This window comes from Python bivittatus, unplaced genomic scaffold (genome assembly GCF_059951505.1).
Source record: "Python bivittatus isolate LINGU-HERP-01145 unplaced genomic scaffold, Pbiv_v1 ctg000020_np1212, whole genome shotgun sequence".
Classification (NCBI taxonomy): domain Eukaryota; kingdom Metazoa; phylum Chordata; class Lepidosauria; order Squamata; family Pythonidae; genus Python; species Python bivittatus.
The window spans coordinates 62,269,152-62,295,461 of NW_028277030.1; the positions used below are offsets into that span (position 1 = coordinate 62,269,152).

Sequence of the window (26,310 nt, forward strand, 5' to 3'; positions counted from 1 at the left end):
CATCTCGCAGATGTGATTCTGGGTGGCTTACAACACATTAAACACAATACATGAATATCAGTTAAATATAAAAATCCACAATGGATGCCAAGAATAAACCCAAAGCAATCAACAGGACAACAACAGTGCATGGGCCACCTAACCTTCCTAACAATTGCAGAATATCCTAAGTCATAGATTATGGTTTATAAACTGCAATGGCTAGATTCTTTCAGCTTATTAAACCAAAACATAATAAATCACGTGTACCTTTGTCCACTTCAGTTTACCAAAGACAACTGAACACATATTAAGAAGCCACTGGATCCACATTTAATCATTTCTTAGCATTCAACGAAGTCCCCACCCTGACCCCCAAGATAGGATAGGTGCATCATCTTTAAGGGAAGCTCCACATGTTGAAATATTTTTGGTCCTCTTAGTCTGACCATCTTTATTTATTTCTATAAATGTGACATCTCACCTTTCTACTGTGTTTATGTAACTCAATAACCAAACTTTTAGTTTGACTGATGTGACAAATTATACTTTAAAGGCGACTTTTCTATATTGCAGAATGAAAAACTATTACATCATTGCAAGAAAATATCAAGGTGGGGAAAGTAATACTTCTTGTTTTTTTTTTAAACAATTTTTTGATTGTGTAAAAATAACCAACAATCATACAAATACAGTACAGCTGATTATCCATGTGATTGCTGTATAGCAGAATTGATTTCCACAGCAACACCATAATCATGTCCTGTATTTTTAAAAAATTGCAGAAATTTGAAAAAATGACTAAGCACTTGGAAAAGTGTAGCTCCAGCTTCTTAACCCAAGCACTTATCTGCTGATATACTAAATTTTATAGCAGGGTTGTTAGCCTTTAGTTTTCTGGGTGCTATAAAGGAAATTGTATTATACAAGGAAATATTCTAGCTTGCTTTTTACTGCAGGAATTTCCTGGAACATTTATTTAACTGCCATATGGTTGTTGTCTAGATTTGTTGTTTTGCTTACAGAATATATTGATTTCCCATGGAGAGCTTGTTTAATTTAATGGATAAAAATGTAAGCTGCTGGGTAAGAGACTAGGCTATTGCAGGCCAGAAATTCCCCAAATCCAATTCTTGCCTAAGGGCTGAATTGCTGATTATACTGTATGTAAAGGTTCTGTATTTGGAGGTTTCCATGTCATTTTGTCAGACCTTTGAGATGATGGTAGGTGAAAGCTATAGCACAGTTAGGGAATGTATAATCTTTCCCTCCTTTTGCATCCTTGATCCAGATGGTTCACCTGGACATGCTAATAACAATAGTGTAGAAAAAATGTGGGCTTAAACTGAATCAAGATTTCTCCTTCAGATGTAGGATCATGATCCAGTAGAATGAAGCAATGTTGCCAGTATCTCTTCATTTCTAGAATGTCAACCGCTCCACTTGATGGAAAGGAACACACCACTTTATAACGCAGAGTGTTGTGTTGAACCAACTCTATTTTGTGCTTTATCCATACTGTACGATGAAGATAACTGCTTTGTTTGGCTGTACTACTTGTAGTATTAACAGCTACAAAGAAGCCAAACTTCTGGAAATATGGCTGTTGTGTAGTTGTAATATTAGAAAAGGGTGGGGGTTCCCCACCCAGGGACTGGCCTCTACTCAGGTCATCATGGGTAGCTAAGCTTTCCAAGCATTGCAAGCCAAGACGCAGGAGCAGATGCAGGAGAAACCCATTGCAGTATGATGCTGACTGCCTTCCATATCAGTTGAAACTCCAGATTCCCTGCCTTTTTCCCTAGAGAGGAACAAAACCAGGAGGTGAGGGTCATGGGCATTAATAGTTCGAGAAAGTCAAGATGATGGTTGCAGCCACACAGTTGAAACCCTATCCCTTTTTTGCACGTTGTGTGTGCAGTGCACATAAGAAGAGGCAAGGCTTCCATCATGTAGTTGCAGATGCCATGTTGACTTTTACAGCCTGGCTGGGACATGTACTGCTTGTCCTCTGGGCCATGAAAGCAGCAAAGAATGCATTCTTCCCTCGTTTTCCTGTGGGAACAGTCCTGAAAGTTTGGGAGTTACAGCCATACCTTGTAAAGCAGCTCTGAGCCTTGACAGTGAAAAAGACCTTGAAGGACCTCTCTGTGACTCCTCCTTCATGTGGGATAGAGAAGTGGGGAATCTAGATATTCACTTGATGCTCACCAGCAGTCCCCGATCAGTTTTGAAGCTATTCTAAATGCCTTCTACTGAAAATAAAGATTCAGCAATATAATAACTTTATCTTCAGTTTCAGCAGAATGAGGTTAGCTCATTTGAGAATTCTAACAGTTCTTTTGCAGAAAGTGCCTTTTTGGTTCTTCTTGCTCAGCTCCCAACAAACATTTATCAAGAGTCACTTCCAGGCCTTCACAGAAGACAGACTTCCTATCATCAGCTTTAAAGGTATTTAAGCTTTTGTCATTCATTATAATAACAATGTCCTTGGGAAGGACTCAATAGGTGGATAAAAATCCCAGATCCAGTCTAAACATCTGGCTGACTGTGCTACCAACCATAATAACCCTATCATGTAAGGATCTGTAATTGAAAACATATGTCATTGAATATATGACACGGTATTATATCCGCATCTCTGCCTAAAGTCAAAGTGTCAGAGAATTGGGATTTTAATGTTTCATTAATTAGCCTAAAATGCATTTACTGAAATATATTTTGCAGTAGGTAGAGCACAGCTAAAGTATGAACATTATTTACAAAATGGTCTTTGACCATTGATCTACTTCTGAATATCTGGCAACTATATCTGAGCTGCAAAAATCCAATAATTCTATCAAGTGGTAATCTGGGTTTTTGCAGCCAGATATGATAGCACTATATAAACAAGGTTAGGCTTGAGCTGCTCTGGCAGGATTCATGTCCGGTTAGCAGCTGCCTGGCATGGAGTAGTCAGTTAAGCATTGTTCTTAATTGTGTATCCAGGCTGTATTCAGCTGTGAGACTACAGCTGAATACCAGCAAGATGAAGTTACTGTTGCTACAGAAACCTCCTGGTACCCTGGTTGTTCCATTTATTGTCCTATCTGGAGTTGAACTGGAGTTGAAGGAACTGGTGTGCACCCTTGGGTTTCTCCTAGATCCATGGCTCCTGCTGGAATAGTGGTGGAAGCCATGGTGTGGAGACCCTTTGACCAGTTTCAAGAGATTCTGGACCAGGAGATGCAGAAGATAGTGTTGTTGTATGCCGCCCACAGTTGCCTGTGGTGAGATGGATGGCTGTAGAAATACATACATACATACCATTGTCATTTCTCAGTTGATTTTCATTAATTAAGTACTACAAGTCAGTTTCAATTCTTAGTGACTGTACAGATAAATCTTCTCCAGGATAATCTATCCCCAAGCTGGCCCTTAAAGTCCCACAATAGTGCACCTATCACCATTGAAATTGAGTCTGTCCATCTTGCTGCTGGTCATCCTCTTCTGTTCCTTTTTTTCCCTGCTTAATGGAATTCTCAGGGGAACTAGGTCTTCACCTGGTATCCAAATATGGTTATTTGAGCCTCATCATTTGTATCTCAAGTTAATACTCTGGATTGATTTGTTTAATGATCCATTTGTTTGGGTTTTTTGGCTATCCATGGTATTCTTACGAGTCTTCTTCAACACCATAGTTCAAAAGTACTTTCTCCGCCCTGCTACTTCAAAGTCCAACTTTCCTTCCTTCCATAGAGTATCACAGGGGACACCATTCCCTGCATGATCCTGATCTTTGTGGGTACAGACACATCCTAGCATCTAAATATCTTTTCCAAGACCTGCATTGCTACTCTATTAAGTATTACTCTGTGGCATATTTCTTGACTGCTGGTTCCTTTGCTGTTGGTAGTAAATTGTAAGAGGCAGAAGCTATTTAGCACTTCATTGTCAGTTCTAAGGCTGGTTACTGTACTTGTTATCTTTAGTCTGGTCTTTTTATATTTTAAACTTAATCCCATTTTTACTGCACTCCTTGACTTACATTATGACAGCTTGCAGATAATTTGCATTTTCAGCTATTAGACTAGTGTCATCACTATAGCAGAGGCTATCAACATTTCTTCTTCCAATTTTACAACTTCATCCAATCCAGTTTCCCTCAATATTTATTCAGCACATAATTTGAACAAATAAAGAGAGAGTATACAGCTTTGTCTCACTCTTTTGCCAACCTGGAGTCAGTCTGATTCACCATGTTTCATCTTGCTCTCATGTTTCACCCTGTCCTGTGTACAGGAGTCACATGAGAGCAAGGAGATATCCTGAGATTTCCATTTCCCCAAGGAGATTCCCCAGTGTGACTTGATCAACACAACTGAAGACCTTTCTATAATCAGTGAAGCATTTTTTTTTTTGGCCTCCTCAGTTATCCAGCATGCATGAGCAATATCTCTGACTTTTCTAAAATCACCTTGAACTTCTGGGATTTCTTTTTCCATCTAGGGCCCTAGTCTGTGTTGGATAATCTTAAACATTATGTTGCTATCGTGTGAAATTAAGGATAAGGTGTGATAGTTTGCAAAATGTGCCAAGTCTCTCTCTCTCTCTGAATTGGTATGTAGACTGAACTCTTCCAGTCAGTTAGCCACTACATCATTCTCCAGATTTACTGGCCCAGTTTGGTTAGAAGCTTTACTGATTCTTCTTCAATTGCTTTCCCTATTTTTATGGATATTCCATCAATTCCTGTAGCTGTCTAATTCAGTAATAACCAGAATGCTGATCTAACTTCATCTTCTAATACTAACGTTCTTGTAAATAGGGAGTATCTTCTAAAGTATCTTAGATTTTGTACGGAACTAGATGTTGACATCTCTACTGGACAGAGTTTCAGTACTCCTGCCATTTTTGTTTCATCTGCTTTGAATCCATTACTACCTGTCCGTTGCATACCAATTCAAGGTTGGGACCTCCTTCTTAGACTGGAGATCTTTTGGAATTTTTTTCCTGCACATTTCCATTTTTAATGTCTTTATGGATGTTGTTAAAATCAATTAGATTTCTGTGGGCTGTGCCTGGTGATGCCCATGTACATAGCCATTGTTTGGGTTGTTTGTAAACTGTGACAGCCATGAAGTAATAATTGGATTGACAGGAACTGTCAAGTTCCTGTCCTTTCATAGAGCTTTGAAGACCTGGTTCTGCCACTTGGCCTGGGGTGGGGAGGGAATACCTCAAGCATGGGGATGGCTAGCCCCATAGAGGCCTGCTGTCTTCAGCCCCAGATTTTTCATCTTCTTGGACTCTTCTTTCCCTTTTTTAGTAATGTTTTTAAATCAATGTTTTATGTATTTATGTATATTTATGGTTTTAATGTTCTGTGTGAGTCACCCAGAGTTCCCCCATTGGGGGGAGATGGGTAGGGGAGAAATTTAATAAATAAATAAACAAAATAAAATTATTCTACTTCATCTCTGTTCCCTAGACCATACAGTCCAGCTACATTTTTCTGTTTATTATTTCCAACTTTAGCATTTCAGTCTCCAACTACAAGCAGCACATCTTGCTTGCATGTTCTGTCAACTTCACTGTACGTGCGGTTGCCCTTGAAGACAACTTGAAAGCTGCAGCTGGCACAGAATGCAGCTGCCTGCCTACTGACCAACGTTAGCTGCTTCAGCCCAGTGTCTCTCCTACAGCAGCTGCATTGCTTACCAATAGATTCTGGGCCCATTCAAGGTACTGGCGGCCAACGTTACTTCCAGGTCATCTTCTTTAGGTAAAATCTGCCTAAATTACATGGTTTAGCAGAGAGAGAATGCTTTGGGTGCCCAAGAGATTAGGTTGTGGGGCTGGGACCCAGAGAATAACATTCTTACTGGCAGCCCCCTCTCTGGAACATAATCTTCCTGAAATCTGTGTGCTCCCATCCTTCTGTCCTTCAGAAACATGGTAAAGGCAATCTATTTTTAGAGGGCATTTAGACAATAAGATCTTATTGGTGGTAGGAGTAGCTTTTATTAACAGTGTTTAATTTTGTACTGTGAATTGTGAATATATTTTATATATTGTAAGCCACTTAGTCATATGAGTAGGTGGCATATAAATATTTGTAAATAAATCTATTTTGAATTTTCTACTTGCACTAGATAAATATATTTATTAAACACCCAAGACAGCTAGCAGAAGAAAAATGTGGAGTCCTTGGGGTTCTCCGAGCTTGGTTGTTTTCTTGCAAACTTTTTGTTACCCGGCTAGGTAACATCTTCAGTGCTGAAGCTGAAGTGCAGCACTGAAGATGCTACCTAGCCAGGTAATGAAACATCTGGAAGAAAACAGCCAAGCTCAGAGAGAACCCCAAGGACTCCACAGTGCAACCCTGAGCTACGTATATTCTCTTCTAGAAGAAAAATGTTAAGACTGGAAATTTTTATTTTAAGCGTACATCCTCATTTTTATTACTGTTGGATGATAGCGCACTTCTAAATTTCGGTTGCTAATATGAACAAGACACCCATGGGCAATTTGGATCAATCTGGCAGATAGCAACAAGCCAGGCTCCAGTGCTCTTGTTCCAATTTTAAACTATTCTGAAGTGGAAATATATGAGGCATCGCTTATCTGTAAGGTCAATCATGAATACTGTCAAGACTCTGAAATTCTATAGATCCAGATGATAACTGTCCAGTAAATATGCAAATCACAGAGCAAGAGTGATAGACTCAAACTGCTTTCAGGTCAACCCTGTCTTAAACACCCAAAGCAAATAGTTTCACCTTTCTGCATGGAAGAGGGCTACACATCTTGCCATACCGACACCATGTGCTTCAGCAATGAGCATTTAAACGCTGTTCTGCGTCCGACTGAAACCCTGACCGGCGTTACACTCGAGTCCTCCGCTACTTTCTCTCCTACAACCCGCGGAGTTCGTGCTAGTTAGAAGTAGAGATCAAATGGACTCTGACTTTTAGTGCCACAGCCAGTTCTCTAGCCCAAGCCCTGCTGGAAAGGAAAGGTGAAGCAAAGCAGGCCAAAAGGCTCAGCCTCTGCAGGAAACGGCAGCTGCCGTCGCACCAGCAGTTTACACGCACAGCCGAGCTGCAGTTTCCTCGCGAAACACCGAAAGGAAGCCGCGCGCTTGCTGGTTCGCCGCCGCCGCCATGGCCCAGTTCTTCTCGCTGGCCGACTGTGAAGTGATCGGCTTCGATCTGGACCACACGCTATGCCGCTACAACCTGGTGGAGAGCGCCCGGGTGAGTGGCGCAGCTGGAGGAAAGGCCGCCCGGGCTGGTTCCGGCTGGGCTGTTTGAATGGCCGCCGCAGCCCAGCGCAGTGCTGTTGAGAAACAGCCCCGGGGAAAAGCGCCTACGACGATCGCCTGGCTGGCGAGCTTCGCAGAGCAATCCTCGGACTGGTTGGGTGGCCGCTCCGGGGTAGGAGGGGGAGGATCCTGATCTTAGCGAGCGTGGCCCAGCCTCAGGTTTGCACTGCGCGTACCCCTCCGCTGCAAGCGGCGCTCTGACGTCTTCTTGCGCGGCTGCAGGAAAGCCCGCAGCCGAGGACGGGGACCGACTACCGCTACTCAAGGAAGCGGAAAGGGGCGCCTGAGTTTTGTCTGGCCTGAACGGGCCTTTCGAGGAGGCCAGTAATTTGGGGATGGAGCCCCCGCTAGGCTGTATTTCGGCCAGCATGCACGTATCCGGAGTTAAACTGTACTGTGTGAAAAAGCAGCGGGCTTAACTTCGGAACGCCTAAGGTTGTGCTATATTACAAGCCTGTATTCTTTCACCAAGCAGTAACTCCTGCTGAAGTCAGTGGGATTTTGTTGTTGCCAATGCAGAGGCGTAGGCTTTTGATATTCGTCTTTCGAAATCTGTGTTCCGTCGGAAGTTGCATTATAGCTGTTGGCATTTACTCCCAGGACAGCATTAGCTGACAGCCTTTGTGCCTCCTACCAATTTACCTCTGTGTTTCCAAACTGGTTTGTGAGTGTTAATACTGTAACTTGATTTGAGGTTGTATATCTCGGTAGTTTTAACTTTTTCTAATTTATTTAGGATAATTGATTTTGTTTTTAATTCAAGGACATTCAAATACTAGGTGAAAACATACTGCAAGCGTAGCAATGTTTTGTATATAAAATTTTGGTAAATATTTTTTATTCAGTAGATGGGATACCTTGTCTGTTTTTCTGTCTCTCTCCTTTTTCCCTAAATCAGTACATCGACTTCTAGACAAGCTGAACTGCATCTTTCATCATGCAGTGCGCAAATGTGTCTCTGCATTGTTTTTCAACCCCACTTCTCTTCTTAGGTAGGGACTAAACATGGGTAGTTTTTTTCCTGCAGATTGCAGGAATGGCAGAGGTTCAGGAGATCTTAGATTCTGATGAAAGTTAGAGCACCATCACCTGTGTGCTGCTCAAACACAACTACATGAAGAAACTGCTCCATACCAACACCTAATAAATGTATAACTAGAATAAAATCTGCCCTTCCACTAGTATACTAATAATATTTTTCTTCTGGCAGTTCAATTTTCATGACTTCCAAAGAGAGGAACTCTGGAAAAATAATGCTGAGAGTTCCCTTTTCAGAGATCCCATTCTGTAAGAACTTCTGAATTCTAATTCCTACAGTGCTTTTAGGTGATGACATAATTCTTAAGTCAGTCCCTGGATTTTATGCATGCTTACACCCAGGTTAGGCTTGCTTTTGCATACAGTACACATGCATTTGGAATGTGTTGGTATGGTAAAACAAGCAGATTTATAAGCAGGTTTGTAGCCAATGGAAAGAAAAACGTGTACACTTTTTGTTCATAACACAAATAATACAAATATTTATATCCCACTTTTTACTTAAAATAGGGCTCCCAGGTCTGTCTGTTAAAACCACTGTAGCAAATGCATGGAAATTATGTTCATGGTTATTTAATGAGCCCTGTCAGTACCCCCACCCTGGGCCATGTAGTTTAACCAGTTGTATGTGTATATATCTCTGTGATGCTATGTGTATGTAGCATCACTGAAGCAATGAGCATGAAACTGAGCAAACTCAGGCAGTGAAGGACAGGAAGGCCTGGTGCAATATGGTTCATGGGGTCACGAGTTGGACATGACTTAACGACTGAACAACAACGTGTATATATTTTAAATTGTGAACTGATTTCAGGTGCTATTAGGATCAGAACACTCTGAAGGTAAAACCCTGACATTTCTGAACATGCTACCATCTTAAAGCCTAACTTTTTGCTAAAGAATCAGACCATTAAGAGCTCATATACAATGCTGAAGTTTTTACATACAGAACGCTTCTGTTGCTAGTAAGGTTGATCCTGAAATGTGAAGCAATAGCATCTCAGTATATTTTTTTTTACATAGCATTAAACTTTTTTCTTAATTTGTAGCTTATATATGACAGCTTTGCTCAATACATGGTGAAAGAAAGAGGATATGATAAGGAACTACTGGATGTGATCCCTGAAAACTGGGATTTCTGGTGAGTGATTTTTATTATTATCATTACCTTCTGTTTCTGCTTGTAAGTTGCTTCTGGAACAGGAGGCTGCCTATATTTAAGTGTTATCAACTGAGCAGTGTCTCAGAAGCAAGTATACCCAATTAAATTTGATAAGATTTATTCCAAGGTAAGAGCATGTAGGACTGCAGCTGTAGATACTAATGTTGGGGGGCTATATCCTGCTTCCCTATTTTCTCTACCCAACGTTTATCCTGACTCCTGGGTGCAAGAGTGCCTTTGTTTCCTTGATTGTGCAATACTGTTGATACATCAAGTATGATGGATTTCCAACATCCACAGATTCTCATCCCATCCTTTGGTTGAGGAGCTGGGATTTTTTTCCCCGTCAGCCTCTGCCTGCATTACAATAAATAAGCAAGCCTTTCTCTGCAACCTTTAAATGAGGTGTGAGCACCCCTTCTTTTCATTGCTTTGTTATAGGAGTAGAGTGGATTGGAGGGTGTTCTAGTCAATCATCCTTTTCTTTCTCTACCTGACACTTTATTTTTATCTACCCTCCACACAGTTTGGTGGAGTGATTAAGGTGTTGGGCAAGCAATCGGGAGGCCGTGAATTTGTAGTCCTCCCTTAGCATGAAAGCCAGATGGTGACTTTGGGTCAGTCACACTCTCTCAGGCCAACCCACCTCACAGGATTGTTGTTGTGTGGAAGATTGGAGGTGGAAGCATTATGTATACTGCCTTGAGTTGTACAAAAGGAAGGGGGGGGGTGATAGTGGCACACAGCAGACTGCCATGAAAGGGATGCATCAGTTTTGGCAGAGGTCTAAATTGATGGCTTGCAAAGAGATTTTGTAATTAGACCAAAGGCCATAGGTTTCCTTTGGCCTGTCCATAAATCTTCCAACATATCCAGTTTCTTGATGGTGTTGATTAGGAAGCTAGACTATGGATTAATATCATTTTCCCACATTGTGCAGGTTGCGCTGAACTCCCAGGCTTTCGTCTAATACTAAGAGCCCTGATTATCTCTACTTCCCCCGTGGCATTTAAGACCACAGTCTGTAGCATAGTTTACAGCATCTCTGTATATTTTGAAGCTCACTCATAATGCACATCTTTTTCCTCTTCCACTGACGAACCTGAACTCATACAGCTGTAAGGGGTTGGTGCTGGACCTGGAAGAGGGGAACTTTCTTAAACTTGCAGAGGATGGAACCATTTTGAGGTAACACATTCCATATAAAAATGTATGTTATTATAATTTATTAACTCTCACAATGTTTGTTTTCAAAGTACAATCATATCATTCCCCTCCTTCCATTAAGTCATCATTTCCAGTTTGATGTTTTCCAGATGTGTTGAAGCCACAGGCCTGGAATTTCCACCTCATATCAGTCATGTTTGGATTCTAGTATTTGTAATTTTGGAGGGCAAAATCTGGAGGGCACCAGTTGGGGAAGACTGCCTTGAGCACTGGCTATGTGTATAGTCAAACAGATCTCCCAATTAACTGATCATAATAAGGATTTACTTCTAATACATGTAGTCCTCAGGTTATGATGGCAATTGGGACTGGGATTGCCATTACTAAGCAATGTGGTCGTAAAGCATGGGTTGTGACCACGTTGCTTAGCGACAACAATCCTGGCAGTCCCAATTGTTGTCATAACCCCAAGATGCACGGGCCATTAAGCAGGAAGCAGGAGGAGTCCCAGGTAAGGAGCTTCAGCTCAATCCTGGCAAGGCTGAGTGGCTTTTCATTTTGGGACCACCAGGATCTGGAAATTTACCTTCTTTAGTTCTGGATGGGGTGGCACTGCCCCAGACAGACCCAGAGCCCAGTCCTTCTGGATTCATGACTCCTGCTCGATTAGCAGGTGGCAGTTGTGGCTAGGAGGGCCTTTGCACAGCTTTGGATTGTGCACCAGTTATGCCCAGTCCTGGCCCAGGAGGCCCTACACTCAGTGTCATTCATGCCCTGAGTAATCTTGCATGGATTACTGTAACATGCCGTACTTGGGGCTGCGCTTGAAAAGCTTCCAGAAGCTTCAGCTGGTACAAGATGCAGCACCACGGGCAGTTATGTGTACACCAAAGCAGCACACATTGCACCTTTGCTCTGTGAGCTGCATTGGTTAACAGTTTGCTTCCAGATTCAATTCAAGGTGCTGGTAATGACCTATAAAGCCCTACATAGCATGGGGCTGGGTTATTTGAGGGACCTCCTCTCCCCAATCACATCTACCCATCCCATCAGGTCCAGCAGAAAGGGCATGTTGCAGGTCCCGTCCACAAAGTAATGTCACCTGACAGGGCCCAGGAGGAGGGCCTTTTCTGCCATCGCACCCACCCTTTGGAACCTCGTTTCCCCTAAGGTCAAAGTAGCCCCAACCTTGCTGGCCTGGAAACATGGCTTTGCCATCTGGCCTGGGGATCCAGTAATATGGGTATGGAACCTGCAAAGTGGCTTTATTACTAGGGAAATTGAGTGTCCTCTCCTGAAGATTATAGATTTTTTTCATGTTTTTTATTGTTTTTAATTTTTTTAATGGTTTTTGTTGTCATTTTGGGGGGGGTTATTTTGTTGTATTATTTTGTGTTTGTCAGTTTTAAGGGTTTGTAAGTTATAAGTGTTTGTAACTTTGTAAGCCACCCATAGGCACAGATATGAGATGGGCAGATATATAAATTAAATAAATAAATAGTGCCTGCCCTTTGGGATAGTCTCCCTCGCCCCTGAGGTTCGTGTTGCCCTAACCCTGCCCTCCTTGGCTCTTTCCCCAGGCTCTAGGATGGAAGTGGTTTTCTTTGGTTGTTTTTTATTATCAGGCCTTGTTATTTTTTGGTTTCTGTTAGTTCTATCAGGTCATGCCATCTTATTGGGGATTATTATTATTATTATTATTATTATTATTATTATTATTATTATTTTCATTGTAAGCAGCCCAGAGTCAATTGAGTTGGACAGCTCTGTACGTCTGATTAATAAATAAATTAATGACACTTCTGTGTGTAGCATGTGGGCATATGCACACATTTTTATTTGGTGTTTTCTTATAAATGGTACATTTTGATGGAGTTTACTTTTCGCCCATATACCCCTAGAAGCCTGCACTTGAACTGTGGTAACATTTGCTAGTAGAGAAATCTTCATGTTTGATAGCTTTATTTCCCTGTCTGCAATTATGCTAAATATTTTGGAACAATTAAGGGCTAGGACAATGACATTTATGTTATGTTATGTCATGCAAATGCAGTATGAACAGCTTTGTCTTTGTTTTTATTCACTGAAGCCATATATGAACTGTTAGGCATTATTCCTTCGATATTTATACTTTCACCCTTGAATCTGAATTCTTAATGGCATTTTCTGTTCTATAGATAGAAAGATAAATTTTCCCCACCCACCACAAAACAATTATCAAAATAACAGAAGTTACCATTGAAAGCAAAGAGTGATATGAGATGCAGATGATGGCAGACATCACTGCTGAAGGTTATGGATGTCTGTGAAGATCAGCCATTTCTTGGGAAGTTTACTTTGCCTAAAATAGTTACGCCTTTCAAAATTCCTAAATAAAGCCCCTTACTTTTCTTTCCTTCCTTATTCAGTTTCCTCTTCCCATCAGCTCATCTCCAATCCCTGATACTCTTCCCTTCCTTTCCCAGTTCAATGATCTCTTATCCACCCCCGTCCTATTTTTTTCCCTTCTTCTCTGCTACTACTACTGGAAGGAGAAAGGGTATATCTAGACCTGTGTTTCTATGAGTGAGAATAGCTTTTGCTTGAGAAGGAAAGAACGGTTGCTATATGCAGATTTTATAAATTGGTTCACCTTACTTTATAGGTGATTAATTTTAATGTGTAATTAATCCTTTTTTTATTTTTAGCATTTAGAGAATTCTATTATAATGTTGGAAAAGAGAAATAAAAGAATATAAAATATAATAACATTCATATCTGATTCTTCCCCCAAACAGGGCAAGTCATGGTACAAAACATATGACCTCTGGAGAGATCTTGGAGAAGTATGGAAGGAGGGAGTGGAAACACTTTAAGACAATGAGTGGAATGGTTTCTCGTTCAGGTATTGCGTGCATGGACACAGCCCATATAACAGGTTGATGCTTCCATATTGTATCCACTCACCTGGCCTGTATCTGTGACTTTTGTACATTCAGAGGCTTTAGGCAGGACAAACTGTGGGTTGGGGAGTGGGGGTATGATAAAGAAATAGCTATGGGAGGAGAGGAGAGGAAAGGAGAGGAGGAGGAGGAGAGGAGAGATTCCAATGCTGTCGCCCTAATCCAGCTAGAGCAATCCACTATAGCTGTTTTTTAACTAAAGAAAGAAAAATTGCTACAATTCCAATTATGGATCTTACATTTTATGTCAGGTTTTCCTATAATTAATGTGTCACAGTATTAAAACTGGGAAGTTTTCATTTCTTTTCCAAAGACTTAGTGGACTATTTAAAATCCACTGTAAAAGGCTTATATCCAAAGACTACCTATAAGGCTAAAATTAGAAGGAAGTATATACTGTAAGTTGGAGATTGGGAGCTTATTCCCAAAGGTGATAAAGAAGTCAGGCTGAAGTTTGCTTTGTATACAATCTGAGATGCTCTGATATGTGGGAGAGTCTGAGATGGATAAAGTTGTAAGGTTTTTTTTTCTAAAAAGAGGAGACTACCCTTCAGAAAAGCTCCATTTTCAGCTTTCTCTGGAAGGCAGACAGTGTTGAGGACAGACAAATCTTCAATGGGAGTTCATTCTAGAAGGCCGGCCCCATCACTGACAAACAGCACTTCCAGGCTTCACTCTCACCTAGCTCCTGGAAATTGATATATCCCTGAATTCCTACATAATTTTGGATTTCCTTTGGTGATATTTGGGTTATGGTCTGGAGGGCAGCACTAATTGTATGATTCTCCAACATCTTGATGTTATTTGAGCAATATCCTGTTCAAGATGCAAGGGTTGCAGACACCAGTATTATTATAGTAAATAATAACTTTCCTCATAAAATGTTGGTTTGTCCACTAAGTATCTAATATGGCATTACATTTCTTGTCTTTACAGCTAAATATTATGCCTATGACAATTACTTTGATCTGCCCGGGGCCCTTCTTTGTGCACGGATTGTGGATGACTTAGACAAAGTAAGTAATAATCAGGTCTGGAGCCCAAGGGAAATACATTTCAGTTAATGTTCCTTGTGCTATTCCTCTTTCTTCTCACATATTACATGAAGCTTGAACATTATTTCGGGGATCAAATTCTTTACCCTTGTTATATGGCAGCGACTATAGGAATTAGCTAGAACTGAAACACACATCTACAGAACTCTGAAGAAATTAATTTCTTTTCTTAGGGAGGTAAATATTGTCCATGCCTGTCTCTGTTTCCATTTCAGAAAGCCCTACCTCTAGATGGAACACTGATTCTGCTTATTGGCTTGTCCCTGAAACTCAGACATCATTTCTGTGATCAGCCCTGATAAATCTCTTGTTCTGAAGATTTATGGACTGAGCAGGCAAACTCTTTTTCAGTGTGTTTATTACTGTATGTGGTCTAGTGCAGGTTGTCCCCAGTTTAAGAACGACTTCCATTCCAAGATCTATCCTAAAGTCGAATTTGTATGTAAGCCAGAACAGTATTATTGTATAATACTGTATTAGTAGTAGTATGTAATTAACTCAAACCATTGTGTATTTAACTCAAATTTTGCTCCAATAGGCTCTGTTCTTAACTATGGGTCATCTGTAAACTGGGCGTTCTTAACTCAGGGACTACCTGTAACTTGCCATTCTTGCTTCAAAGATATTCCTTTTTTTTTTTTTTTGGTATAAAAACCTGAAAAGATGGATAAAAATGTAAGTCTGAAAAGGGGAGGCGTGTCCTATGGGGGACATGGCAAACAGGCAAGCATGAAATGATTTTTTTATTTTTTGACTGAGGTCTCTAAACTTATTAAATGTATCCCTTTGTTTAGAATGACTTCCACATTTCTTATGAGTTGGTGTACAAATGTTGCTTCATCCAGAGACCCATATGAAAAGCAAGGCTTTTATGCTCATGTTAGGCATCATTAAGAAGAAAGTTTCCCAAAACACTCATCTGTAAACAGATAAGATTTGTTGTAATGATCAGGCGCTATCATTTATGTACTGCCGTGATGCCTGTGATGAATCTGTTTTGCACAAGATATCCTCTTCCTGTGATGAATCATTTTTTGCTTTTGTTTTTTAATACTAAAATGTCTGTTTCGTACGGGGAATCAGTAGTTCAAGAGGAAGAGAAATATAAAAAAAATCAAGTCAATAATGCAATAATGAAAGGGCATAATTTATTCAGTCACTTTGTTACATCACATGGGTAAATCCAGTCCTACATATTAATAGCAAAGTCAGTCTTTAAATGTGTTGTTATGCTGACAAAACTAAGGGGAGCAACTTGAGGGGCATCAGAGGAAGGCATTCCCAAACATTGCATTGATAACTGAGCATGCTCAATCAACTGTGGGGTGGGGGGGATGAAGAACAGAAGCAGGGTGATGGAGTAGAGTGTCTTGGAAAAGGGAAAAAAGGTTGGCTGGAATCCTGAATGGGAGAACACTCTATGGCTGCATTGTATTTCAGGCCGCACTTGTGATCGCTAGCTTATTTTCTCATTGCTTGCTAGAAAAGCTGCTTACACTGAAAAAGCCAATGGGGATTCTTTTTATGCTTGTAGCGCAGCCCTAGGAGAAAATATGACTTCTGGAAGGATATGGTTGCTGCCATACAGTATAATTATAAAACTTCTGCTTTTAAAGGTGAGTGATTTCCTTGTCTTTCAAGGGCTATTTCTTTGTTGAAGCTGCTTTTTGTGTATCTGTCAGAACACAACTGGCCCTTCATGATGGTCTTGGCCGTGCATTTTCACAATTCAAATATATTGATGTGGACTGAGTTGGAATCATAGCATAGATTTCTGTATGTGGGACTATCACAAATCCCAGATTAATTCTTCAGAAAGCCTTTTGACTAACTAGTGTGTAGGTACAAACTGCAGTTCTGTAACCTCTTCCCCGCTGCAATAAGTAAAATGTTTTACCTTACAGTAAACAACACTTTTTATTGGAAACTTTTGCAGCCAGTAAAGGAGCCGAGCTTTTGGCTTACCCTGTGGGAGGGGCCCTTAGATAGGAAGTCAGACCCAAATACAGGAGTTCTTGATTCTGTGGGTGCCTAGGGCATGACACTACTCAACCCTCCCCGTACCTGCAAATAACTGGATGTAATGGTATGTGGGAATAACCTTGGGAGACAGGAAGGAGAGCCACAGCCTAGACAACGGTCTGATAAGAGAAATTTGAGTCCGAAGGAGGAGAGGTGGCAAAAGCATCTCAGAAGGGACTCCCCTAGTTTTTGGGGGAGTAAAAGTGAATGAAGGGAGGGGTACTTTCAGACTTGCAAGATTTTGTTAATGTAACCTTGCAATAAAGATAGAGCTAGTACTCCTGGTTGTGCTTCTTGTCTGGGCTACCTCACAAGGCTAACACTGGAAAACTTGGTTTAAGTGGTAGGCTGAGAGAAAGAAATGCAGGCATTAGAGAATGAGCCATGTGAAAAACTAGCCAGCATGAAACTGTTACGCATTTTCCCACTTTTTTTCACTCCTTTGTAGATTATCTCCTGCCCTTACTTTACATATGGGAATCTGGCACAGGATTGAATGGTCCTGTATGTGTATCTGAATGCCTAATTTGTGTCTAAGGCCTATCCTGAGACACACAGCAATGCAGATAGTGTCCTAGGGTAGCACAAAGGGGTAGTTTGAGAGCTGTTCCTTTCAAAAGATTTAAGGGGGTTGTCTTGGATCCTGTGGTTTCAGTGCCATCATTGATATGGAATGGGGATACCCAACATATGTGAAGTAGACGTTAAGACTTGGTGGGGTGCATGGGTATGTAAGTTTTACCAAAGGAATGCTGAGTCCCCACAGCAAGTATGATAGAATTGTATTGTGGATTGCAACAAGGGACAGGGCTAAACATAGATAGGGTCTTTGTATTATAAAGATGTTAAACCTTTCCTCCAGGAATTCCCAGGGTAATGTACAGTAGAACACCACAGTGCAGTAAAAACCATTGGCAGAATTAAACCTAGAAGGCTTACTTTGTCAAAGTAAGCACTTAGGATAATAACGCTATCTTTTGATAGCAACATTCACTAAATAATGTTCAGAGAAATTGAAAGAAATGTTTCACTTTTTATTTATAAGTTTTTTTTAACCAAAATGGACAGACGGTTTTAGAACAAACTGTAAAATGCTGTTTTCGAAAGAATACAGTATAGGCCATTTATTTTGATTTTATACAAACCGGTTTGGAATCAGGAAGTTGGTATGGGATGAAATATTAACAAAATGTGGACTGGTTGCCCAGTGGTACAATTAGTAATGAATCATTATACAAGCACCATAAAGTAAAAGAAAAATAAGGTTTTCTTAGTTTATGTAGTTGTAAGGTATCATTCTCTGAATGTTGTATGTAAACAGATGTCATTCTGTAAAGGGTAATAATTTGAAATATTTTCTGAGGATTATAACGCTGTCAATTCAGTATTAAATAGATCTACAGTGCATATGATCACCCATGACTAGGTAACAAGAGTGACTTACGTATGGAAGCAGCCTTTCATGCTTGCAGCTAATGTCTGTGCACTTACACATTTGGACAGACATTTCTTTCCACCTTAGATGCTCATCTGGGGTACCACTGAACCAACTGGATTCATTTTCTGATGCAAATAATTCATTGAAAATGTTTAGAATGGTAGGATTGACATTACATACTGCATTTCTTGCCTTTTCTGGTTCAGTTTTTCATAAAGCTATGTATTGCACATTTATTTGTTTATTTGTATTGGTGGCATTATGCTCTCCACATCTATGAAAGGAGGTTTAGTCAGCCGTGCCCTTTTTCAGAAATAATCTTGGCAGTTTTAATTAGCTTTTCCTACATGGGCAAATAAAATGCATTTCTCAGTGTTGCAGTACAGTATGATTGTACCTTGTGAACAATTCTTTTTCCCTTTTAATTTTTTTAATCATATGCATTATGTACTTTAGAAATGTAATGTTGCATTCAGGTTTAATTTGGCTAATTCTGTTGTATATGTTGAAGTACATACACATATACCTGGATGCATTTTTCTGTTTTGCTGCATATTACATTTGTGCAAATAAGAAACCTGAGAAAGAAGAATGGACGTACTCTGATGAGTAAAGGCCGTTTGTGTCATTGTTGGGCAGCTGTAACCAGACTTGGTCATTTTCCATGAGGTCAATAACAGCACTGCCAGAAGCCTGATCAAGGTATCCCTTCTTGTACTCATCAAATGTGTACATGATGGGTGAGCCATTTTTGTACAGACCAACCCAAACATGTGTGCCTTTGACATGAACATGGTAGGCGAAATAGTAAAGCCCTGGTATCCTGCAGGTGAAGATGCCTGATCTGGAGTCATAGTGCTGTTGCTTGTTGTACAAAATGATATCAAATCTGATAGGAGCAGCAGATGCAGGGTAAGCTTTGGAAAGAATGACAGTGAAAGCTGACACCGGTCTGCCACTGAGACCTTGAATTGCCCCAGATTTCATAACTGGCACTCCTGCAAGGGCTTGTCCCTGTGGGAGGATTGCTTGTCCAGGAGGACCAGGGGGGCCTGGAGGGCCTGGCAATCCAGGCTCCCCAGTGTGGCCTTTGGAACCGGGTGGCCCAGGTGGTCCCATAGGGCCATCTGGACCTTTGGATGAAATTCCAGCTGGACCTGGTAGTCCTGGTGCACCTGCGCTCCCTTTGCTGCCAGGGAGTCCTGGAATACCTGGAGGACCAACTGGTCCTCTTGTACCAGGTATGCCAGGTGATCCTCTAGGGCCTTGCCCACCACTGACTCCTGCTGCACCTTTAGGTCCTGATGACCCCATTGGTCCAGGTAAACCAGGTGGCCCAGCAGGGCCTGGATCTCCTTTAGACCCTGCCATACCTGGATAGCCTTTGGAGCCAGGAAGTCCTGGCTCCCCTGGCTTCCCTGATCTGCCCTCCAATCCTGGCAAGCCTCTTTCTCCTTTAGTACCCGGGAAGCCTGATGGACCTGCAGGGCCTCTTTCCCCTCTGAGCCCAGGTTTGCCATTTACACCAGCGGCACCTCTCAGCCCTCGAGGACCTGTTTCTCCAGGTGGCCCTATTGACCCAGGTTCTCCAGGGGTACCAGCTGGGCCTTGTTCTCCCTTGGCTCCTAGGCTACCAGGGAGTCCTTCAGGCCCCCTACTTCCCTTCATCCCTGGCAATCCAGGTTTTCCAAATCCGGGGAGACCAGAGGGCCCAGTTGAGCCTGGAGGGCCAGGAAGTCCTTTTGCCCCAGGGGTTCCTGGGAGGCCAGGTGATCCGTGTGGGCCAGGGAGCCCTTTTCCGGGTACTCCGGGTTTCCCAGGAGGGCCTTGGGGACCTGGAAGGCCAACTGGTCCTTGTAAGCCTGGTAAACCCTGGTCCCCTTTAATACCTGGCTGCCCTGGAAGCCCCCTTTCCCCAGGCCTTCCTATCCCTGCACGTCCTGGAAGCCCCTGTGGCCCTGGCAGACCTTTCTCCCCTGGGCGACCTGGAACCCCAAATCCATTTTCTCCCTTCGGCCCTTTAAGACCAGGAATGCCTGGATCTCCTTTTTCTCCAGGGACGCCTCTTGATCCTTGGGGTCCTGGCAGCCCTTGCTTCCCAGCCATAGAAATTCCCACAGGACCAGGGACCCCCGGGGGGCCTCTTGGCCCTGGAAGACCAGCAGGGCCCATGTTTCCTTTTTCACCAGATAATCCTCTGTCTCCTGGTCTTCCTGGCATGCCTGGCTTTCCAACAGCTGAAAGTCCTGGGGGTCCTGGTGGCCCTGGAGGCCCTTGGGTTCCATAGCCCGGTTTTCCTGGTGCTCCTGAAGGGCCTGGGAACCCCCTGGGGCCAGAAGGGCCTGGTGGGCCTTGAGGGCCTGGTTCCCCCCTTGCCTGTGAAACTAAAACAACATTAAGATAGTTAGTATCCTGTAGAAATTAAATGCTTCAGAAGGGCAAGTAGACATAACTTCAAACATTGTACACATTCCTAACAACCTCTATTTAAAAAAAAAAAAAAACAGCTATGCCACTTAACATATAGTTCAGTTACAGTCATTTCTTATAACAACATGATAGTTTTTTTACGGAAGGAAGGAAGGAAGGAAGGAAGGAAGGAAGGAAGGAAGGAAGGAAGGAAGGAAGGAAACGAAACGAAACTTTTCTTTCCTCTCTCAAGTAGCTTGTTTACATCTGCTGAATAATTTTTTGACCTTGGAAAACAAAAGCACAGATGCATTAATAGCAAAAAAGCAAAATAGTGAAGGTTTAACGAAGGTTCCTTGAAAATAAACTGAAAGCATCTCATTGGCTTCCGCATGCATGAAATTTCAAAATGTTTAGATAAGACAAGCCTGAGGGTTGCTCCCTGTTCATGATTTTAATGGACTGTTCGTATTTTGAAGCCTGCAGTATTTTCTCATAAGAAACAAAATCACAACAGTAAATTTCATCTTTGTAACAGATTGCATAAAACAACACAAATCTGTTGGCATGGGACCATTTACAGAATTGTCGGACATACATGTTCTGTTCCTTAGATGCTTGATGAGGACATTTCTCTTTGCACTAGAGACATTTGGAGTCAGATTCATTCAAGTAGGGGAAGTGTAGGAACCTGAATCTCTGTTTCTTCCAAACCCGTGTACATCTTCCGATATACAGAAAGAAGGTGGGTCCCACAAGCCCCTTGATTGTGTGAATGACTGTGATTGCCTTAATTGGAGAAGTTAAACCGTAATAATGCTAGGTAGAATAACGAAGTGTAGCAGTGTCTCAGGAGAACCTGTTGCCTGATATGAAAAGATGATCTCTGTTCCCAAAGCCAACTCGCCATGATATTTCCACCAGGAAGGAAGGAGATGTGGTACAGCCAGAATAAGGACAGGGACAGACTAGCAAACGTGTTGGTTGTCCAAGAATTTCTGGGACCCAATCCACCATCCTTTCTTCTCCAGCAGTAGACACCCTGCTGAAGGGCAGAGCCAGTCCTATGAGAACAATCCTGTTCAAGTTTACTTGCAAAGCACAGTTCAGTGGAAAAGTGTATTTATTATTATTTTTATTTACTAGATTCATATGCCATCAGGTTGTGTACATCATGCTTTCTCCTCCTATTTTCCCCACAAGAACTCTTGAGGTAGATAAGAACTCTTGAGGGAATAAGTGACCCAAAGTCATATATCACCTTTCCTGAAAGTGATATTCAGTGAGTTAAACATGATCCTTGTGTTTTGAGATAGCCCCTAACAAGTAATTTATTCTATTACTGAAAAAAAAGTCCAGAATGGACTATTCCTACGTGGTTTTGGAACTGGAGCTACAATATGTTTATGCTTAAGCTTCTAATATTAATGTAGTTTCTTGGTTTTTTTTTTAAACCAGTAGAGGGAGCCATGCAACCATGTGCAAGCCAAAGAAAATCAAGGAATGTGTATCTTTTTGCAGAATATACAGAATCTGTGAGGACCTTGGACATAAATGCAAAAATGACACTTAAAAAAACATATTTAGAACTGTTAGAGGCTTGATTTTAAGATTGTATTACATTTTTCATAATTTAAACCAGATTTTCCCATCCAGATACCTTCCAAAATATTGGGCTACTATTCCCAAAATTCATAGTCACTAGAATTCTGGGAGTTGTCCTTTTAACAGACATGGAAAGTTTCAGGTTGGGTAGGTGTCACTGAAGCTATGTTTCCTTACAACTCCAAATGTTAAGAGAAGCAACTCAGGTTAAATTAGAAAGAACTTTTAATAGTTATTGAAAGCACCCATTTGGATACCATGGAAAGCTTTGGGCAGATGCTTTGCCAGAGACCACACCAGAGTACTAGAATCATGTTTGGCAAACCTAATAGAGCAGCAATAGCAAACCAAATAAGTAAAATGATTTATCTTGTAAAAGTCTTATGGGTTTTATGTAATCACTTCAGGGTTTATGCTGGGAAGAGCATTGCCTTACAATTACTAAGATGCATTCTCTCGATAAATCTATTTTGAACTTACTACAAAAATAGCAAAACCACATTCACATTTTTCACGTCTTTGTCAGTTGGGCATCAGGAAGAGCTGTTCAATTCTTGCTAGTCTTAAAGGTTTTTCGGGAGATAAGTTTACCTTTTTGTGCATTTAGTAAACCTACTTATTCTTATTTAACTTGCATTACAATATGCCTTGTGAAAAGTATCTCCAGGATAATTTCCAGGAACTGCACAAGAAATCCCATGGACCGATGAACATTATAATATGGCTGAGTGTCAGTGGTACATTGAACATGTTAAAAATTACAAAGAAACCTAGTATCTAGAACTTGAAAGCTAATCTTAACATCTATTTTACTTGGTTTACTAGTTCAAAGTATCTGCAGTCTTTGGCAAACTTATTCATTACCAAGTTAGCTGTATTTTATTCTGGAACAAATTATTTTAGAAGCAAAAGCCAGTCCTTGTACTGTATTAGAAACAATGATCCTGAATGACTGAAGTATATAGTTGAAGCTCCATGGAAACCCTATTTGTATAAAAGGTGGAGGGGGTGTTATTCTGGGTATGTTGTTTCAGGATGCAACAGCAACCAATTCCTGAGTATCAGCCCTGTTCACTTAGCTTGGATTATATAATGTCTGTTGCTTAGGCATTGAAAGTCAGTACCTCTTTAGAAAGGAACTGAATATCTGTGTTAATTAGAAACATCCCATGTAATATTAAACTGAAATCTATGCTCCTGTAACTTAAGCTCACTAGATCAAGTCTTGCTGTCTCTAGCAGACAAGAACAAATCTTTGCTAGCAGAGAAGAAACACAACTCTGTGGGAGGAGTTACTGTTAAACTCTTCCCCATTTCAGAGGTCGAGGTTTCCTTGAGATTGGTGCTGTGATGAGAGGAGCTGCAGTGGGGGATATTTGCCCTCATTCCCAATGGTATAGTGCAGTGTTTTTCAAACTTGGCAACTTTAACATGTGGACCAACTCCCAGAATTCCCCAGCCAGCATTTTGGGGATGATGGCAATTATTAGATCAAGCGAGGCATCGTTTCCAGCCCAAGGACCGTGCATCAGTTTCTCAATCCTCATGTGGATTTCAAAGTAGGCTCCTGCCTGACAACATTAGAAATGCATATGTTTAAACCTTAACGTTTCCTTTTAAGCTTTAATTCCCTTAAAATGCCAACAGCTGTAAGTCAATATGGAATTGCAGTTTAAGAATCTGAAAAAAAAAATCTGTTAAACTTAGAAAAAAGATAGCAAGTTCTTTTATATTCCTGTATCTATTTTAACCTGCTGTTAATAACACTTTTGCTATGAATTGCGCATAGCAGTTACCTAAGATAATTTTTGAGCCACTCAAGGGACTGTAAAGAAGAGTGATTGTACAAGTCTTACTGCAGTTTTAACCTTCATAGCATCCTACAAAGAAATCTGAGAATTAACTGAAAATCCTTTTAGGTAGCTCATATTCTATAATTTCACTCCTCGGTATTTCAGAAAAGTTCCTTGTAGGTCTGCCATACTACCTAAAATCCTCCAGACCAATATTTCTCAGAATTCTGGGAGTTGAAGTTCACACATCTTAAAGTTGCTGAAGTTGAGAAACCTTGCTCTAGACACTACAATCCTTGGTGCCCTCAGTGAACATGGGATAATGACAAGGGAGGATAGAAGCTGTCATGCAGCAGTATCCAGAGAGGCACAACGTGATGATGATTGTGATGATGAAGCTATGTGTTTGATTTATTTGATTGATACTGCTTCCTACTCTGGTTGCTAACACAATTTTAAAAACAGAAATGGAATATAAAAAATGAAAAATACAGATTTCAGCAAATGACATTAGATGGTCTACATTTGAAGCATATGTTATCATTTCAAAATCCATCTAACAAATGCATTTCTACATCAAAGTACCAGTCAGTATATAGACTAAAACCTGAAGTCAGAACTTTTCCAGAAAAAGTATGAAAGATTTAATGTTTGAAATTCTGGTTACTAACAGTGAAATGTGGAATTTCAGCATCACCATAGCCTCTCATTAAAGGCATTATATTTGCATAAAAATGAATAAAGGGCTTGAATTTTGCATTCAGAATAAATTCTCTTTGATTCTTTTGTAAATTCCTTCTTAAATAGTATTACCTAAATGAATGGAAAGCTAAATCCATTCATGTATTGCAGGACAGGACAATAGGGAAGCCTGCATGATAGGTTGCCGGATATTGCTGACCTCTGGTTTCCATTAAATCTAGTGAGCTTGGCCATTGATGAGAGATGATAGGACTTGCAATTCACCATTATCTAGAGCAGTGTTTCTCAACCTTGGCAACTTTAAGATGTGTGGACTTCAACTCCCAGAATTCCCCAGCCAGTTGGGAATTCTGGGAGTTGAAGTCCACACATCTTAAAGTTGCCAAGGTCAAGAAACACTGATCTAGAGGGTCACAGGTTGCCTACCTGCTTTTCTAGAACATATCTTGTGATACCACATTAGATATTCTGTGGGTATCAATGAGCCTTTCTTACAGAGGAGAAAATATATATCTTGAACTTTTGCTTAAAGTCTTAGTGTTACGCTAAGAAAATATTATTTTCCATTTTGCTGTTAGCTGCTCAGAATTCTTTTGGAGTGGGATGGATTACAAAGTTATTGCGACAAATCTCAGAACTAAGTTTTAGTGACGGGCAGTACTAACAGTGTTTTCATGCATTTGTTCCTGCTGGTACATCATCTATATTTTAATTGTTTTTGGGAAGAAAGGAAGTGAAAAAATGTTTTCAGTGTGCATTTCTCATGTTCTCTCCTGAGCCTTTTGAAAGTTAGACCACAAAAGTATAGTCTGGAGAAGGTGTTCTTAAAGTCACAACTGGAATGCCAGAATGTGGTCTCTGTAGCTTTCCAGTCTTTCATAACTGCATCAATTGAATTGGTGAGCATAAAGCTGAAGAGTGAGTTTGGGAAAACCACACAATCTAACCTCTCTGGGATGAACCACTTTAAAATATTTGGTGGCAAGTATCTTTAAACAGTTTCTTCTTATAATTGGAATCTTCTTTCTCATGGAAAGACCGTGTATCAAAGAGGTTTTCTTAACATCCTAGTTTTCTGTGCGTGGACTGGAAATGTTTATAGATAGAGCATTCAAACATTTTAATCTCCCATGGGTTACTTCCCTGCAATTACTCGTCTGTATTCAGTTTTACAGGGATAATTTAGATAAGTATCTTATCTTTTACAAAACCAATGTTTTTTGTTCCCCAAAACAACACTTATGAAGCAGTAAGTATCCTTGGTTGGCACTCATAACCAACATACTTAACAAAAGTATTGATAATTTAAGAAGGAAATATCACTTACCAGGACTTTTTACACTGAAAGGCAGAAAAGGTGGTCCTTTGATTGGTGTACTCGATTGTTTCTGATATCGTTCAGGATAAATGCGTTCATCACCCCAGACTATGTTTGTGGAAAGCAGCATCAACAGAAAGGATAGGTGTAACTTCATATTCCTAAATCCACTCTTCATTGAAGGAAGTAAAAAAAAATACTATTTGTGTATATATTTGGAGAATTGAGCTTTGGATTCTTTCTATCCCTACGAAGTTGAAGTAGAGACATACCCATTCTGCCTCAGTACCACTCAGTGGAGTACAGGCTTTACATAATTATTATTTCTTAAATGTAGGAGTTGTAAGCATCAGAAATCTAATCACATTTTGTTG

At 40.8% G+C, this 26,310-nt stretch overlaps 2 protein-coding genes across 8 annotated transcripts in view; one reads left to right on the forward strand and one right to left on the reverse strand.

Moving 5' to 3' along the window:
- Positions 1–6,281: 6,281 nt before the first annotated feature.
- Positions 6,282–26,310, forward strand: part of NT5DC1 (5'-nucleotidase domain containing 1) — a 94,130-nt gene continuing 74,101 nt past the window's right edge. For 2 of the 7 annotated variants that reach the window (XR_015795954.1, XM_088139734.1), the window contains exons 1-6: positions 6,290–7,217; positions 9,373–9,464; positions 10,602–10,673; positions 13,430–13,536; positions 14,531–14,610; positions 16,184–16,265. Coding sequence is in view for 6 of the 7 variants with exons in the window: in XM_088139734.1 (XP_087995860.1) it covers positions 7,125–7,217; positions 9,373–9,464; positions 10,602–10,673; positions 13,430–13,536; positions 14,531–14,610; positions 16,184–16,265 (526 nt within the window). In the remaining variant the exon portion in view is untranslated. Of the gene's footprint in view, positions 7,218–7,349; positions 7,721–7,815; positions 7,950–9,372; positions 9,465–10,601; positions 10,674–13,429; positions 13,537–14,530; positions 14,611–16,183; positions 16,266–26,310 lie in introns of those variants that run through there. The other 5 variants (XM_088139759.1, XM_088139726.1, XM_088139719.1 and 2 more) reach the window with 5 other exon arrangements.
- On the reverse strand, positions 18,665–26,143 carry COL10A1 (collagen type X alpha 1 chain). Its single transcript, XM_007429059.3, has 2 exons — positions 25,946–26,143; positions 18,665–20,493 (listed from the first exon to the last, which is right to left on the reverse strand). Exons 1-2 carry the CDS (start codon positions 26,112–26,114, stop codon positions 18,665–18,667), a joined length of 1,998 nt encoding a protein of 665 aa, XP_007429121.2. The 5' UTR covers positions 26,115–26,143.

Bases quoted from the DNA above. Each gene is read 5' to 3' on its own strand.
- COL10A1 (XM_007429059.3), bottom strand. From the start codon at position 26,114: ATGAAGAGTGGATTTAGGAATATGAAGTTACACCTATCCTTTCTGTTG. The intron at 20,494-25,945 runs GTAAGTGATATT...ATGTTGTTTTAG, and splicing joins TTTCAGTGTAAAAAGTCCTG to TTTCACAGGCAAGGGGGGAA.